The sequence below is a fragment of the Salmo salar genome, chromosome ssa21 (assembly GCF_905237065.1).
Source record: "Salmo salar chromosome ssa21, Ssal_v3.1, whole genome shotgun sequence".
Classification (NCBI taxonomy): domain Eukaryota; kingdom Metazoa; phylum Chordata; class Actinopteri; order Salmoniformes; family Salmonidae; genus Salmo; species Salmo salar.
In genome coordinates, this window is record NC_059462.1 from 43,130,225 (window position 1) to 43,149,109 (window position 18,885).

At 46.2% G+C, this 18,885-nt stretch overlaps 1 protein-coding gene across 2 annotated transcripts in view; it reads right to left on the bottom strand.

The window, feature by feature from the left end:
* The window catches only part of LOC106562645 (potassium voltage-gated channel subfamily H member 3), a 272,432-nt gene that overhangs the window by 51,957 nt on the left and 201,590 nt on the right, over window positions 1-18,885 (bottom strand). For both annotated transcript variants that reach the window (XM_045704813.1, XM_045704814.1), the window contains 3 exons: window positions 16,939-17,194; window positions 16,075-16,232; window positions 15,576-15,780 (listed from right to left, as the gene is read on the bottom strand). In XM_045704813.1, the coding sequence (XP_045560769.1) occupies window positions 15,576-15,780; window positions 16,075-16,232; window positions 16,939-17,194 (619 nt within the window). The remainder of the gene's footprint in view (window positions 1-15,575; window positions 15,781-16,074; window positions 16,233-16,938; window positions 17,195-18,885) is intronic.

The window sequence follows — 18,885 nt, forward strand, 5'->3', positions numbered from 1 at the left end:
TCATGTGTTGCTCCCATGCTATGTTGTTGTCTTAGGTCTCTCTTTATGTAGTGTTGTGGTGTCTCTCTTGTCGTGATGTGTGTTTTGTCCTATATTTTATTACATTTATTTGTATTTTTAATCCCAGCCCCCTTCCCCACAGGAGGCTTTTTGCCTTTTGGTAGGCCGTCATTGTAAATAAGAATTTGTTCTTAACTGACTTGCCTAGTTAAATAATGTTTAAATGGGACCAGCCGGAGAACCCTTTTGGAACCCTTTTTATTAAGAGTGTAGGAGCTGCTCCCTGGACTTGAATTAGTGATGTGACTGCAGACATTCACAGTACAACCCTACAGTACCTGCAGACATTCACAGTACAACCCTACAGTACCTGCAGACATTCACAGTACAACCCTACAGTACCTGCAGACATTCACAGTACAACCCTACAGTACCTGCAGACATTCACAGTACAACCCTACAGTACCTGCAGACATTCACAGTACAACCCTACAGTACCTGCAGACATTCACAGTACAACCCTACAGTACCTGCAGACGCATGCAGGCACACACACACGCACGCACGCACGCACACACACATACACACACACACACAGACCCACATGCACGCACACACACACACAAACACACACACAGCTACATGCATGTACACACACACAGCAGGCACGCACGCCTGTAAAATATCTGATGACATGTTGTTGTTTTGTGAGCTTCTGGTGCTGTTGATATGTTTTGGTCTGTAAACACTGCTGAGCTGTAATAACAACACATTGAAGATCTCAGGCTTATGAGACCTGAGTATTTCTGTGTGTCTGTTTTGGAAATGGACAATTTGCCATTACAGTCAATGCTATAATGCTCTGCGAAGACAATTCAAGTTTCTCACTTAAAACCTGTTTAGGATAGGGGGCAGTATTAGTATTAGTAACCAGTTTAAATACGTACCCGATTTAAACTGGTTACTACTCTTGCCCAGAAATGAGAATATGCATATTATTAGTAGATTTGGATAGAAAACACTCTGAAGTTTCTAAAACGGTTTGAATGGTGTCTGTGAGTATTACAGAACTCATATGGCAGGCAAAAACCTGAGAAAATTCCAAGCAGGAAGTGGCCTGTCTGAGAATTTGTAGTTCTTCTTTTGATTCTCTATCGAAACTACAGTATCTGTGGGGTTACGTTGCACTTTCTAAGGCTTCCATTGGCTGTCTAAAGCCTTCAGAAAGTGGATTGAGCCATCTCCTGTCTCTGGGCAGAGTATAGTAGCTCAGTTTCTGAGCATTCACACGAGCACGCTGTTTTTTCTTTTCCTCTTTGAATGAATACACTATTGTCCAGTTGGAATATTATCGCTATTTTACGAGAAAAATACCATAAAAATTTATTTTAAACAGCGTTTGACATGCCTCTAAGTATGGTAATGGAACATTTTGACTTTTTTGTCTCGAAATGCGCACGCGCGTTACCCTTTGGATAGTGACCTGAACGCACGAACAAAACGGAGGTATTTGGACATAACTATGGATTATTTGGAACAAAAACAACATTTCTTGTGGAAGTAGCAGTCCTGGGAGTGCATTCTGACGAAGATCAGCAAAGGTAATACAATATTTCTAATACTAATTCTGAGTTTACTGTGCACTGAACTTGACGGGTGTCAAAATAGCTAGCCGTGATGGCTGAGCTATGTACTCAGAATATTGCAACATGTGCTTTCGCCGAAAATATATTTTAAAATCTGACACCGCGATTGCATAAAGAAGTTCTGTATCTATAATTCTTAAAATAATTGTTATGTATTTTGTCAACGTTTATGATGAGTAATTTAGTAAATTCACCGGAAGTTTTTGGTGGGAATGCATGTTCTGAACATCACACTCCAATGTAAAAAGCTGTTTTTGGATATAAATATGAACTTGATTGAACAAAACATACATGTATTGTATAACATAATGTCCTAGAAGTGTCATCTGATGAAGATCATCAAAGGTTAGTGCTTCATTTAGCTGTGTTTTGGGTTTTTGTGACATATATGCTTGCTTGGAAAATGGCTGTGTGATTATTTTGGTCTATGTATTCTCCTAACATAGTCTAATGTTTTGCTTTCGCTGTATAACCTTTCTGAAATCGGACAATGTGGTTAAATTAACGAGAGTCTTATCTTTAAAATGGTGTAAAATAGTCGTATGTTTGAAAAATGGAAATTATTGCATTTTTTAGGTTTTTGTATTTCGCACCACGCTGTTCCATTTGATATTGGCTAGGCGTTCCGCTAGCGGAACGTCTGTCCTCAACAGGTTTAAAGAAAATAATAATTTTTGCCTCACATATTAAGTACCATTAGAGCATAGATGAAATGGTCCAACTAGCCTCTATACTGATATGTGACAAGGCCTAACCAATCTGTTATCATCTGAATTAGTAAAAGATCATTCTGACATGGTATCAGCGTTTAAAGGGCACCCTTATCCCTCATTCCAACAAACTACATTTGACAGCTCAAGAATGGCTGTGGCTACCACCACAATCAAATCCAAGACCAGCCAATCAAATCCAAGACCCGCCAATCAAATCCAAGACCAGCCAATCAAATCCAAGACCCGCCAATCAAATCCAAGACCCGCCAATCAAATCCAAGACCCGCCAATCAAGCCTTAAGTAGCGCAGGCCCAATCAACTTAACCTCGACCAATCAGTAACAGCGACCAATCAGGAATGGCTGTGGGTACCCTCAAAATCAAATCCTAAACTTTAGCACACAAACTGATCCACCAATCAAGGCTGGAATAGGCACAATAAACCAGTTGGGTTGATAGGGATTTAGTTGTGGGGCTCATTGGCCTGAAGATAGACAGCAGGCTGTAACACTCTGGGGTATACTGATGCTAGAAAGATACTGTCAGCGTCCCTCTGGGATAAGTGTCCCTGAACGCTGTTCTAGGATCAGGTACCCCCTGATCCCCCATCTTATTATTTATGATTTCAAATACAAAACTGAATCTATAGGTCAGTACTCCTACTGCCCATAAATATTGACCCCTGAGCCATGTAATATAAGACTGTGGGTCAGACTCTAACGGTCTCTTGTCCTCTTCATTCCAGTGGGAGCTCCACAAAGAGACTGACCACTGATCTGTATTGTTCAGGTAGTTACTGTCTCAGGTGATTAGCTGTGACGATAGAGCCGGGGCTCTGCTTGGTTCAGTTCAATATGACACACACACACAACGTAGTAACTGAAGTGCCACGCTGTTCAGAGCCCGACGTGTGTGTGTGTCTGTGTGTACGTGTGGTTATACATGTTTTTCTATGCAGTATTTGAATCACAATGTGACAGAGACAAGGTGCTTGTGTGAAAGGTTGGTGTGTGAATATTTAAATGTGTCACACCCTAGTCTTTTCATTTCTATGTTGGTGCTCTTGGTATGGTTCCCAATTAGAGGCAGCTGATGTTCGTTGTCTCTAATTGGGGATCATACTTAAGGAGTCCCTGTTCCCACCTGCTTTGTGGGATATTGTTTTGTGTATGTGCATGTAGCACCACTACTTTCACGTTTCCTTGTTGGTTTATTGTTTTATAGAAGTTTCACTGTTTATTAAAAGATGTGGAACTCTAATCACGCTGCGCCTTGGTCCGCTCTGTACGACGATCGTGACAGAATATCCTACCAAACAAGGACCAAGCAGCGTGTGACGGAGGTAAAGGAGTTTTGGACCTGGGAAGAAATCATGGGAGGACACGAGACCCTTCCTTGGCGGCAGTCACAGAGGACTCAGGAGGGACAGCGACGACGTCGGGGACCGCGGCCACAGAAACCCCAAGATTTTTTTGGGGGGGGGCACGAGGGGTGGTCGGCCGAGCCAAGGAGAGAGCCAGAGCCCGCCTGAGAGTCGATGGAGCAGTGTGAGGAGGGATATCGGAGAATGACTTTGGCGAGGAGTATGCTGCAGCGCAGGCGTGCTGAAGAGCGTGACACCAGTCCGGTGCCATCTGTGCCAGCTCCCCGCACTCGCCCTGAAAAGCCAGAGACCGTCAGGGAGGCCATGGAGAAGTTGAGAGAGAGGAGAGAGATGTTGGTCAAGTGTGTTCTGCTCAACATTCGACCTGAAGAGCCTGTCAGCAGTCTGGTGAAGTCTGGCCTCCAGTGCTCCTCCCCAATCTGGTACGTCCTGTGCCAGCTCCGAGCACTCGCCCTGAAGTGTGTGTCGTCAGTCTGGTGCCACCTGTGCCGGCTCCACGCATCAGGCCTCCAGTGCGCCTCCCCAGTCCGGTACGTCCTGTGCCAGCTCCGAGCACTCACCCTGAAGTGCGTGCCACCAGTCCGGTGCCACCTGTGCCAGCTCCACGCACCAGGCCTTCAGTGCGCCTCTCCAGCCCGGAGCATCCTGTGCCGGCTCCACGCACTCGACCTGAGGAGCGTGTCATCAGTCCGGTGCAACCTGCACCGATGCCCAGTCCAGGCACGGTGTCCAGTCCCGCTCCATGGCAGGAGCCTTCCTCTGTGCCGGTGCCCAGTCCAGGCATGGCGGCCAACCCAGCTCCATGGCCAGAGCCTTCCTCTGCGCCGGTGCCCAGACCAGGCACGGCGTTCAACCCAGCTCCATGGCCGAAGCCCTCCTCTGCGCCGGTGCCCAGTCCAGGCACGGCGCTCAGCCCGGCGCCATGGCCGGATCCGGCGACCCGCACCGGAGCTGCCACCGACACCAGTCACTTCCCCTACCCTCCCCATTTGGTTTCTGGTTTTGCGGCCGGAGTCCGCACCTTTGGGGGGGGAGGTACTGTCACGCCCGACCATAGAGAGCCCTTGGTTCTCTATGGTGTTGTAGGTCAGGGCGTGACTAGGGGGTGTTCTAGTCTTTTCATTTCTATGTTGGTGCTCTTGGTATGGTTCCCAATTAGAGGCAGCTGATGTTCATTGTCTCTAATTAGGGATGATACTTAAGGAGTCCCTGTTCCCACCTGCTTTGTGAGAGATTGTTTTGTGTTTTAATTTTACCTTTATTTAACCAGGTAGGCAAGTTGAGAACAAGTTGTCATTTACAATTGCGACCTGGCCAAGATAAAGCAAAGCAGTTCGACACATACAACAACACAGAGTTGCACATGGAGTAAAACAAACATACAGTCAATAATACAGTAGAAAAATAAGTCTATATACAATGTGAGCAAATGAGGTGAGATAAGGGAGGTAAAGGCAAAAAAGGCCAAGGTGGCAAAGTAAGTACAATATAGCAGTAAAACACTGGAATGGTAGATTTGCAGTGGAAGAAAGTGCAAAGTAGAAATAGAAATAATGGGGTGCAAAGGAGCAAAATAAATAAATAAATACAGTAGGGGAAGAGGTAGTTGTTTGGGCTAAATTATAGATGGGCTATGTACAGGTGCAGTGATCTGTGAGCTGCTCTGACAGCTGGTGTTTAAAGCTAGTGAGAGAGATAAGTGTTTCCAGTTTCAGAGATTTTTGTAGTTCGTTACAGTCATTGGCAGCAGAGAACTGGAAGGAGAGACGGCCGAAGGAGGAATTGGCTTTGGGGGTGACCAGAGAGATATACCTGCTGGAGTGCATGCTATAGGTGGGTGCTGCTATGGTGACCAGTGAGCGGAGATAAGGGGGAACTTTACCTAGCAGGGTCTTGTAGATGACCTGGAGCCAGTGGGTTTGGCGACGAGTATAAAGCAAGGGCAAGCCAACGGACAACAGGCCATCCGATTTGACACATTGAACTCTATCAGAGAAGTAGTTGGTGAACCAGGCGAGGCAATCATTTGAGAAACCAAGGCTATTGAGTCTGCCGATGAGGATGTGGTAATTGACAGAGTCGAAAGCCTTGGCCAGGTCAATGAATACGGCAGCACAGTATTGTTTCTTATCGATGGCGGTTACGATATTGTTTAGGACCTTGAGCGTGGCTGAGGTGCACCCATGACCAACTCTGAAACCAGATTGCATAGCGGAGAAGGTGCGGTGGGATTCGAAATGGTCGGTAATCTGTTTGTTGACTTGGCTTTCGAAGACCTTAGAAAGGCACGGTAGGATAGATATAGGTCTGTAGCAGTTTGGGTCAAGAGTGTCCCCTCCTTTGAAGAGGGGGATGACAGCAGCTGCTTTCCAATCTTTTGGAATCTCAGACGACACGAAAGAGAGGTTGAACAGGCTAGTAATAGGGGTTGCAACAATTTTGGCAGATCATTTTAGAAAGAAAGGGTCCAGATTGTCTAGCCCGGCTGATTTGTAGGGGTCCAGATTTTGCAGCTGACTGGATTTGGGAGAAGGAGAAATGGGGAAGGCTTGGGCGAGTAGCTGTGGGGGGTGCAGTGCTGTTGACCGCGGTAGGGGTAGCCAGGTGGAAAGCATGGCCAGCCGTAGAAAAATGCTTATTGAAATTCTCAATTATAGTGGATTTATTGGAGGTGAAAGGGTTTCCTATCCTCAGTGCAGTGGGCAGCTGGGAGAAGGTGTTCTTATTCTCCAAGGACTTTACAGTGTCCCAGAACTTTTTTGAGTTTGTGTTGCAGGAAGCAAATTTCTGCTTGAAAAAGCTAGCCTTGGCTTTTCTAACTGCCTGTGTATATTGGTTTCTAACTTCCCTGAAAATTTGCATATCACGGGGGCTGTTCGATGCAAATGCAGAACGCCACAGAATGTTTTTGTGTTGGTTAAGGGCAGTCAGGTCTGGAGAGAACCAAGGGCTATATCTGTTCCTGGTTCTAAATTTCTTGAATGGGGCATGCTTATTTAAGATGGTGAGGAAGGCATTTAAAAAAAATAACCAGGCATCCTCTACTGACGGGATGAGGTCAATATCCTTCCAGGATACCCGGGCCAGGTTGATTAGAAAGGCTTGCTCGCTGAAATGTTTCAGGGAGCGTTTGACAGTGATGAGTGGTGGTCATTTGACTGCAGACCCATTACGGATGCAGGCAATGAGGCAGTGATCGCTAAGATCTCGGTTGAAAACAGCAGAGGTGTATTTAGAGGGCAAGTGGGTCAGGATGATATCTATGCGGGTGCCCGTGTTTACGGCTTTGGGGTGGTACCTGGTAGGTTCATTGATAATTTGTATGAGATTGAGGACATCAAGTTTAGATTGTAGGATGGCTGGGGTGTTAAGCATGTCCCAGTTTAGGTCACCTAGCAGCACGAGCTCTGAAGATAGATGGGGGGCAATCAGTTCACATATGGTGTCCAGAGCACAGCTGGGGGCAGAGGGTGGTCTGTAGCCGATGTGGAACTCTAATCACGTTGCGCCTTTGTCCGCTCTGTACGATGATCGTGACAAAATGAGTGTGTCTGTTCTCTGTCAGATTATTTGTGGGGGTGTTCAGGCTGGAAAGCAGCAGTAACGTGACAGAACTAAAGCCTCTTTCAGGCACGTTCTCTCATTTGTCTTGCAGAGCTGAGATATGAAACACTGGGCTTTACACACACACAACTAATCACATCGCTCACCTGACTTTTTCCATCTTCCCCCCTTCTCTCTCTCTCTCTGTCTGTTTCTCTCTCGCTCTGTCTGTCTGTCAATTCAATTCAAGGGGCATTATTGGCATGGGAAACATATGTTAACATTGCCCAAGCATGTGAAGTAGATAATATACAAAAGTGAAATAAACAATAACAATGAACAGGAAACATTACACTCACAGAAGTTCCAAAAGAATAAAGACATTACAAATGTCATATTATGTATATGTACAGTGTTGTAACGATGTACAAATAGTTCAAGTACAAAAGGGAAAATAAATAAGCATAAATATGGGTTGTATTTACAATGGTGTTTTTCTTCCTTTTCTTGTGGCAACAGGTCACAAATCTTGCTGCTTTGATGGCACACTGTGGTATTTCACCCGGTAGATATAGGAGTTTATCAAAATTGGGTTTCTTTTCTGACTGTTTGTGGATCTGTATAATCTGAGGGAAATATGTGTCTCTCATATGGTCAAACATTGGGCAGGAGGTTAGGAAGTGCAGCTCAGTTTCCACCTCATTTTGTGAGCAGTGTGCACATAGCCTGTCTTCTCTTGAGAGCCAGGTCTGCCTTTCTCAATAGCAAGGCTATGCTCACTGAGTCTGTACATAGTCAAAGCTTTCCTTAAGTTTGGGTCAGTCACAGTGGTCATGTATTCTGCCACTGTGTACTCTCTGTTTAGGGCCAAATAGCATTCTAGTTTGCTCTGTTTTTTTGTTAATTCTTTCCAATGTGTCAAGTAATTATCTTTTTCTTTTCTCATGATTTGGTTGGGTCTAATTGTGTTGCTGTCCTGGGGCTCTGTGGGGTGTGTTTGTGAAAAGAGCCCCAGGACCAGCTTGCTTAGGGGACTCTTCTCCAGGTTCATCTCTCTGTAGGTGATGGCTTTGTTATGGAACGTTTGGGAATCGCTTCCTTTTAGGTGGTTGTACAATTTAACGGCTCTTTTCTGGCATTTGATAAATAGTGGGTATCGGCCTAATTCTGCTCTGCATGCATTATTTGGTGTTCTGCGTTGTACACGCAGAATACTGCATGCAGAGACTCAATTTGGTGTTTGTCCCATGTTGTGGGACACTGCACCTGTACACAGCCCATCTGTAAATAGCCCATCCAACTACCTCATCCCCATATTGTTATTTTGACTTTTGCACCCCAGTATTTCTACTTGCACATCATCTGCACATCTATCACTCCAGTGTCAATGCTAAATTGTAATTATTTTGCCACTATGGCCTATTTATTGCCTTACCTCCCTAATCTTACTACATTTGCATACACTGTATATAGATTTTTATATTGTGTTATTGACTGTACGTCTGTTTATCCCATGTGTAATTCTGTGTTGTTGTTTTTGTCTGTAACGGCTGTCGTATAGAGGGGACCAAGGCGCAGCGTGTTGAGTGCTCATAATTACTTTTATTAAACTCAGAACACTAAAGAAAATAACAAAGAGAAAAACAATCAGCTAACAGTTCTGTCAGGTATTAAAGTCTACACAGAACACAACTAAACAGAAATCTACTGCCCACAAACACACTACAAAAAAAAACAACTTAAATATGATCTCCAATTAGAGACAACGTGAACCAGCTGCCTCTAATTGGAGATCATCCCAAAAACCTCCAACATAGAAATAGAAAACTAGAACTAAACATAGAGATAGAAAACCACCCAAAATACCCCCTGTCACGCCCTGACCTACTCTACTATAGAAAATGACACCTTACAAGGGTCAGGACGTGATATTGTCGCACTGCTTTGCTTTATCTTGGCCAGGTTGCAGTTGTAAATGAAAACTTGTTCTCAACTGGCCTACTTGGTTAAATGAAGTTGAAATAAAAAAATAAAATAAAAAATTGTGAATTCTTGGTTGGTGAGCGGACCCCAGACCTCACAACCATAAAGGGCAATGGGTTCTATAACTGATTCAAGTATTTTTAGCCAGATCCTAATTGGTATGTTGAATTTTATGTTCCTTTTGATGGCATAAAATGTCCTTCTTGCCTTGTCTCTCAGATTGTTCACAGCTTTGTGGAAGTTACCCGTGGCACTGATGTTTAGGCTGAGGTATGTATAGTTTTTTGTGTGCTCTAGGGCAACAGTGTCTAGATGGAATTTGTATTTGTGGTCCTGGCGACTGGACCTTTTTTGGAACACCATTATTTTGGTCTTACTGAGATTTACTGTCAGGACCCAGGTCTGGCAGAATCTGTGCAGAAGATCTAGGTGCTGTTGTAGGCCCTCCATGGTTGGTGACAGAAGCACCAGATCATCAGCAAACAGTAGACATTTGACTTCAGATTCTAGTAGGGTAAGGCCAGGTGCTGCAGACTGTTCTAGTGCCCTTGCCAATTCGTTGATATATATGTTGAAGAGGGTGGGGCTTAAGCTGCATCCCTGTCTCACCCCACGGCCTGTGGGAAGAAATGTTTTTTTGTTGTTGCCTATTTTAACCGCATACTTGTTGTTTGTGTACATTAATTTTATAATGTTGTATGTTTTTCCTCCAACACCACTTTCCATCAATTTGTATAGCAGACCCTCATGTCAAATTGAGTCAAAGGCTTTTTTGAAATAAACAAAAATGAGAAGACTTTGCCTTTTTTGTTTGTTTGTTTATTTGTCAATTAGGGTGTGTGTAACCGATGTCAAATGGCTAGCTAGTTAGTTAGCGGTGGTGCGCGCTAATAGCGTTTCAATCAGTGACGTCACTCGCTCTGAGACTTGAAGTAGGGTTTCCCCTTGCATCGCAAGGGCCGCGGCTTTTGTGGCGCGATGGGTAACGATGCTTCGTGGGGTGTCAGTTGTTGATGTGTGCAAGGGTCCCTGGTTCGAGCCCGGGTTGGGGCGAAGAGAGGGACGGAACCTACACTGTTACATTGATGCTGTTGACCCGGATCGTTGGTTGCTGCGGAAAAGAGGGAGGTCAAAGGGGGGGTGAGTGTAACCGATGTGAAATGGCTAGTTAGTTAGCGGTGGTGCGCGCTAATAGCATTTCAATCAGTGACGTCACTCGCTCTGAGACTTGAAGTAGGGTTTCCCCTTGCGTTGCAAGGGCCGTGGCTCTTGTGACGCGATGGGTAAAGATGCTTCGGTGGGTGTCAGTTGTTGATGCGTGCAAGGGTCCCTGGTTCGAGCCCGGGTTGGGGCGAAGAGAGGGACGGAACCTACACTGTTACATGTGCAGGGTGAATAAGTGGTCTGCCGTATGATAATTTGGTAAAAAGCCAATTTGACATTTGCTCAGTACATTGTTTTCACTGAGGAAATGTACGAGTCTGCTGTTAATGCAGAGGATTTTCCCAAGGTTGCTGTTGACACATATCCCACGGTGGTTATTGGGGTCAAATTTGTCTCCACTTTTGTGGATTCTTTGTTATAAAGCCAAGAAGATTGGGGAAGTGGTTTACCCATACATCTCCATTTTGGATAGATAATTCTTTGTGTTGTTGTTTGTTTAGTGTTTTCCAATTTTCCCAGAAGTGGTTAGAGTCTGTGGATTCTTCAAATACATTGAGCTGATTTCTGACGTGCTGTTCCTTTTTTTTCTCCGTAGTGTATTTCTGTATTGTTTTAGTGATTCACCATAGTGAAGGCGTAGAATCAGGTTTTGTGGGTCTCTATGTTTTTGGTTGGACAGGTTTCTCAATTTCTTTTTTAGATTTTTGCATTCTTCATCAAACCATTTGTCATTGTTGTTCATTTTCTTCGGTTTTCTATTTGAGATTTTTAGATTTGATAGGGAGGCTGAGAGGTCAAATATACTGTTTAGATTTTCTACTGCCAAGTTTACACCTTCACTATTACAGTGGAACGTTTTGTCCAGGAAGTTGTCTAAAAGGGATTGCATTTGTTGTTGCCTAATTGTTTTTTTTTCTCAGTTTCTTTGGATTTGTTGCCTCATGATTGAGTATTGCTCTGTTCAAGTAGACTGTGATTTTGCTGTGATCTGATAGGGGTGTCAGTGGGCTGACTGTGAACACTCTGAGAGACCCTGGGTTGAGGTCAGTGATAAAGTAGTCTACAGTACTACTACCAAGAGATGAGCTATAGGTGTACCTACCATAGGACTCCCGTCGAAGCCTACCATTGACTATGTACATACCCTGCGTGCGACAGAGCTGCAGGAGTTGTGACCCGTTTTTGTTGGTTATGTTGTCATAGTTGTGCTAAGGGGGGCATATGGGGGAGGGAATGCTGTCACCTCCTGGCAGTTGCTTGTCCCCCTGTGTGCTGAGGGTGTCAGGTTCTTGTCCGGTTCTGGCATTTAGGTCGCCACAGACTAGTACATGTCCCTGGGCCTGGAAATGATTGATTTCCCCCTCCAGAATGGAGAAGCTGTCTACATTAAAGTTTGGGGATTCTAGTGGGGGGATATAGGTAGCACACAAGAGGACATTTTTCTCTGTTAAGATCATTGTTTTGATTAATTTAATGGAGTGAGTTAGGTCTGCTCTATACCAAATTAGCATACTCCCTGAGTCCCTTCCCTGTTTCACACCTGGTAGTTTGGTGGATGGGACTACCAACTCCCTGTAACTTAGAGGGCAACCAGATTTCTTGTGGGATGACAATGTCTGTATTTCCAATTTCTTTGATGAAGTCCAGGCAGATGACCTCAGGCCTTGGAATTAACCAGGATTAGATAGTGGAGGCTTTTTGTTCCATAAAGTGTCCAATGTTGTTGGTCGTGTGGTTTGGCCTCAGGCCAGTAAGTGTGAGTAGAGCCTGCTGAACATCTGGCACATGCCATTGGCTTGGGCTAGTTTAAGAGTGGGGGTTGTTGTGGTGTGGAGACTTTTGTCGGGAGCTGAAGTGGGCTGTTCCGCTGGCTTCTCTGCGGGGGTGGCCATGTTTCTGATATTCCCATTTTTGTAATAGTCAGCAAAAAGTGTCTCTTGATTTTCCATAAGGAGCTTCATTTTGTGATCTTTTCTTGCCTTATCATTCTTGATACACATGGTACTGTATTTTAATTACCTCTGAACAGCGGGAGGCAGCTTCTAAGGCCTCCTGCCATTGTTGGGCTAAAGGGCTTTGACACCTCTCACTTGACACGTCAGTGCTAATTGAAGTTGTATCAAGCTTGGCGGCCTTAATTTAGCATTCAGTCCTTATAAAGTAATGTATGTTTCTTCTTGGCTTTTGGAAATAAAATATAGCTTCAGACTAAACATTACTCACTCAGTTCCAGGTTGGATGGTGTTTTCAGGTTTCTGCTGTTTTCAAGCATTTGCTGTATAGCGTTGGAATAATAATCCTTGGTAGTTGTAAGCCTTCCAGGTGATTCCGTAATTCCGTCCAAAATCAGGTTGTAGGTTTTGAGTTTTGATTTTGAGTGAAGGTTATGTTGTAGAGGGTAGCATCCTGTATATGCTCCTGACAATAAAAATCCAAGTTCATCTAACTCTAAATCTATATATATTTTTAGAACATGCTGAAAAATGCAGGAGCTCATCTAATCATGACCTCTCTATCTCTGTCGCTCACTCTGTCTCTCTCTCTCAATTCAATTCAAGGGGCTTTATTGGCATAGGAAACATATGTTTACATTGCCAAAGCAAGTGAAGTAGATAATATACAAAAGTGAAATAAACAATAACAATGAAAAGTAAACATTACACTCACAGAAGTACCAAAAGAATAAAGACATTATAAATGTACAGTGGTTACCAGGGATCAGTGAGGGGGAAGTAAAAGGGCTCTGTCTCCCTCTGTCTCTCTCTGCCCCCTCCCTCTCTCTCTCTGTTTCTCTTTCTGTCTCCCCCCTTCTCTCTCTCTGTTTCTCTCTCTGTCTCCCCCCTTTTTGTCTGTCTCTCTCTCTCTTGGTCTCTCTCTCTCTGTCTGTCTCTCTCCCCCCCTCTCATTTCCTCTCTCCCCCTCCTCCCCACCCCTCTCATTTCCTCTCTCCCCCTCCTCCCCACCCTCTCTCATTTCCTCTCTCCCCTCTTTTCCCCCTGCCCTAACCTGGGAGAGGTTTAATTTAATAGACCCAGAGTTTGGTGGAGGGTTTCAACCAAATGTGAGGGGTAAAGTACAAGGGCTCGGTGAGGGGTAAAGTACCAGGGCTCAGTGAGGGGTAAAGTACCAGGGCTCAGTGAGGGGTAAAGTACCAGGGCTCGGTGAGGGGTAAAGTACCAGGGCTCGGTGAGGGGTAAAGTACCAGGGCTCAGTGAGGGGTAAAGTACCAGGGCTCAGTGAGGGGTAAAGTACCAGGGCTCAGTGAGGGGTAAAGTACCAGGGCTCAGTGAGGGGTAAAGTACAAGGGCTCGGTGAGGGGTAAAGTACCAGGGCTCGGTGGGGGTAAAGTACCAGGGCTCAGTGAGGGGTAAAGTACCAGGGCTCAGTGAGGGGTAAAGTACCAGGGCTCAGTGAGGGGTAAAGTACCAGGGCTCAGTGAGGGGTAAAGTACCAGGGCTCAGTGAGGGGTAAAGTACCAGGGCTCAGTGAGGGGTAAAGTACCAGGGCTCAGTGAGGGGTAAAGTACCAGGGCTCAGTGAAGGGGTAAAGTACCAGGGCTCAGTGAGGGGTAAAGTACCAGGGCTCAGTGAGGGGTAAAGTACCAGGGCTCGGTGAGGGGTAAAGTACCAGGGCTCGGTGAGGGGTAAAGTACCAGGGCTCGGTGAGGGGTAAAGTACCAGGGCTCAGTGAGGGGTAAAGTACCAGGGCTCAGTGAGGGGTAAAGTACCAGGGCTCAGTGAGGGGTAAAGTACCAGGGCTCAGTGAGGGGTAAAGTACCAGGGCTCAGTGAGGGGTAAAGTACCAGGGCTCAGTGAGGGGTAAAGTACCAGGGCTCAGTGAGGGGTAAAGTACCAGGGCTCAGGGAGGGGTAAAGTACCAGGGCTCAGTGAGGGGTAAAGTACCAGGGCTCAGGGAGGGGTAAAGTACCAGGGCTCAGGGAGGGGTAAAGTACCAGGGCTCAGTGAGGGGTAAAGTACAAGGGCTCAGTGAGGGGTAAAGTACAAGGGCTCAGTGAGGGGTAAAGTACCAGGGCTCAGTGAGGGGTAAAGTACCAGGGCTCGGTGAGGGGTAAAGTACCAGGGCTCGGTGAGGGGTAAAGTACCAGGGCTCAGTGAGGGGTAAAGTACAAGGGCTCGGTGGGGGGGTAAAGTACCAGGGCTCAGTGAGGGGTAAAGTACCAGGGCTCAGTGAGGGGTAAAGTACCAGGGCTCAGTGAGGGGTAAAGTACCAGGGCTCAGTGAGGGGTAAAGTACCAGGGCTCAGTGAGGGGTAAAGTACCAGGGCTCAGTGAAGGGGTAAAGTACCAGGGCTCAGTGAGGGGTAAAGTACCAGGGCTCGGTGAGGGGTAAAGTACCAGGGCTCGGTGAGGGGTAAAGTACCAGGGCTCAGTGAGGGGTAAAGTACCAGGGCTCAGTGAGGGGTAAAGTACCAGGGCTCAGTGAGGGGTAAAGTACAAGGGCTCGGTGGTGGGGGTAAAGTACAAGGGCTCAGTGAGGGGTAAAGTACCAGGGCTCAGTGAGGGGTAAAGTACCAGGGCTCAGTGAGGGGTAAAGTACCAGGGCTCAGTGAGGGGTAAAGTACAAGGGCTCGGTGGGGGGGTAAAGTACAAGGGCTCAGTGAGGGGTAAAGTACCAGGGCTCAGTGAGGGGTAAAGTACCAGGGCTCAGTGAGGGGTAAAGTACGAGGGCTCAGTGAGGGGTAAAGTACCAGGGCTCAGTGAGGGGTAAAGTACAAGGGCTCGGTGGGGGGGTAAAGTACAAGGGCTCAGTGAAGGGGCGGGTACCAGGGCTCAGTGAGGGGTAAAGTACGACTGCTGTTTACTGATCAAATCTCAGGCTAAAATAATTTGGTACATCATTTTGCAGTTGCATCATGATTACAGTCATTGAACAAAAAGTCTAGTAGAACCCATATGTGTTTTATTCATTCATAGTTTTATTCATTCATATTTTATTTAACAAGGCATGTCACTTTAACAATCATAATCTGATTTGCAAGGCCAGCCCTAGCCTAGCAACAGCATCACAAGCATCCATGAGAATAAAATACAAAATGACTGAATGCTTGTGAAGCTGCTTCTTGGCTCCCTTGAAAAACAGATGACAATCTCAATGTGACATGCAGACATGCCGGTGCACTGACCAATGTCCCAGGAGTTGGGGCTGTTTTCGATCTCTCGGCGTCCAATGAAGTACCAGATGCAGGCCATCCAGTGGGACAGCAGGGCGAACATGGACATGAGCAGGGTGAGAACTACAGCACTGTACTGGGAGTAACGCTCCAGCTTCTGTAGCAGCCTCAGCAGGCGTAGCAACCGCACTGTCTTCAGCAGGTGTACCCCAAAGTACTACAGAAACACACACACAGACATCAATTATGAGCTCCGTCACAGCGTTTGATGAATCCTGACATTTTAGGTATCAGTCCAACATCTCAGAGATCCTTTGTAGCGTGATGTACTACAGTACACATAATGCCTTGTGTTACATATCTGGATTGATCTTAGTAGGGACAGTTCCGAAGCAAATATGGTGTCCGTTTCCTTAACAATCCATCCCTCACACCACTATACCAACCAGAAACACTGTTCATCTTTACTTCTATCATTTTGTCCTGTAACCAGTCCCACACAGACACTCACCACACTGACGTTAAACGCATATAGCAGGTCAAAGGGCAATGCAGCGATGAGGTCAACAAACAGCCAGGTGGTGACGTAGTGCACACAGATGGAGCGAGCGTCATACACCACCTGGCCCGATGTGCTCACAAAGGTCGTCCGGAAGTTCAACGCGATATCTGTAGAATGACAGATAGGATATATTAATGTACATTCCTATCTCATTATGAGTAGCATTGTTGATATATAAGTGCACTGCTGTACATGGATAGAGGCTATTATTTGTTTTAAAAAGCAATGACAATATGACCACTGGTCACATCATTGACTAGAGATGCATCCTTAACACTGCAGTTAGTTCACTTTTATGATGTCCATCTGTCTGTTTTTAGACAAAGACAGAGAGAGAGAGACAGAGAAAGAGAGACAATGAGAGACAAAGAGAGACAGAGAGAGAAACGGTGGGCAGAGTTTCCATCAAGGGCCAGTAATACAATGATGAACAAATAAGTGTTCATTACAATTAACTTTTCATTTAATTAGATGACTGTATGTATTCTCCCACAATGAATGTGCTAAGCACCTGGAGGAAATATAATTAGTGTTGTGTAGAAAGAGGAAGTTCTCTAGCAATAAGTACTATGCCAATCCGTTGACAGAGGATGTAAGTCATAGAGATTGTCATTAGGAAGTGTACGTAGGGGGTAAAGTCTTTAAATAGGGACATGCAGTCATGTTAGATCATGTTAGAATAGTGTTGAAATAATGTTATACTAATAGATGCAATAGATAACGTTAGACAATGTGGGAGCAATGTTAGAAGAACGTTAATATTAGAAAAATATCTGAATAATGTTAGAATAATGTTAGCTCTCTTCTCCTTACCCAGCATAAACAGGATCTCCACCAGGATGTCACTCACACTGGGGGGGCTGCGGGGCGCGGAGCTTCCTTCGTCCCGCCCCCCCACCACAGTGAAACACACATTATAGGGCACTGTGACTGCGACATAGAAGGTAGCCAACAGGATTAGCCAATCCCAGCCAGCCTTGAAGGTCCCGTAGTGGAGCAAGATGAATCGGGATTTCTGAATGGCTGCCACCTTGTAATCTGGGATGGGCGGCTTGTCCCCAAACATGTTCTGGAGGGGTGAGGAGAGAGACGTCAACAACATGTTCTGGAGGGGTGAGGAGAGAGAGACGTCAACAACATGTTCTGGAGGGGTGAGGAGAGAGAGACACGTCAACAACATGTTCTGGAGGGGTGAGGAGAGAGAGACACGTCAACAACATGTTCTGGAGGGGTGAGGAGAGAGAGACACGTCAACAACATTTTCTGGAGGGGTGAGGAGAGAGACACGTCAACAACATGTTCTGGAGGGGTGAGGAGAGAGACACGTCAACAACATGTTCTGGAGGGATGAGGAGAGAGACACGTCAACATGTTCTGGAGGGGTGAGGAGAGAGAAACGTCAACAACATGTTCTGGAGGGGTGAGGAGAGAGACAGACACGTCAACAACATGTTCTGGAGGGGTGAGGAGAGAGACACATCAACAACATGTTCTGGAGGGGTGAGGAGAGAGAGACACGTCAACAACATGTTCTGGAGGGGTGAGGAGAGAGAGACACGTCAACAACATGTTCTGGAGGGGTGAGGAGAGAGAGACACGTCAAAAACATGTTCTGGAGGGGTGAGGAGAGAGAGACACGTCAACAACATGTTCTGGAGTGGTGAGGAGAGAGACACGTCAACAACATGTTCTGGAGGGGTGAGGAGAGACAGACAGGTCAACAACATGTTCTGGAGGGGTGAGGAGAGAGAAACACGTCAACAACATGTTCTGGAGGGGTGAGGAGAGAGACACGTCAACAACATGTTCTGGAGGGGTGAGGAGAGAGAGACACGTCAACAACATGTTCTGGAGGGGTGAGGAGAGAGAGACACGTCAACAACATGTTCTGGAGGGGTGAGGAGAGAGAGACACGTCAACAACATGTTCTGGAGGGGTGAGGAGAGAGAGACACGTCAACAACATGTTCTGGAGTGGTGAGGAGAGAGACACGTCAACAACATGTTCTGGAGGGGTGAGGAGAGAGAGACACGTCAACAACATGTTCTGGAGGGGTGAGGAGAGAGACACGTCAACAACATGTTCTGGAGGAGTGAGGAGAGAGAGACACGTCAACAACATGTTCTGGAGGGGTGAGGAGAGAGACACGTCAACAACATGTTCTGGAGGGGTGAGGAGAGAGACACGTCAACAACATGTTCTGGAGGGGTGAGGAGAGAGAGACACGTCAACAACATGTTCTGGAGGGGTGAGGAGAGAGAGACACGTCAACAACATGTTCTGGAGGGGTGAGGAGAGAGAGACAAGTCAACAACATGTTCTGGAGGGGTGAGGAGAGAGAGAGACACGTCAACAACATGTTCTGGAGGGGTGAGGAGAGAGACACGTCAACAACATGTTCTGGAGGGATGAGGAGAGAGAGACGTCAACAACATGTTCTGGAGGGGTGAGGAGAGAGACACGTCAACAACATGTTCTGGAGGGGTGAGGAGAGAGAGACACGTCAACATGTTCTGGAGGGGTGAGGAGAGAGAGACACATCAACAACATGTTCTGGAGGGGTGAGGAGAGAGACACGTCAACAACCTGTTCTGGAGGGGTGAGGAGAGAGACACGTCAACAACATGTTCTGGAGGGGTGAGGAGAGAGAGACACATCAACAACATGTTCTGGAGGGGTGAGGAGAGAGAGACACGTCAACAACATGTTCTGGAGGGGTGAGGAGAGAGAGACACGTCAACAACATGTTCTGGAGGAGTG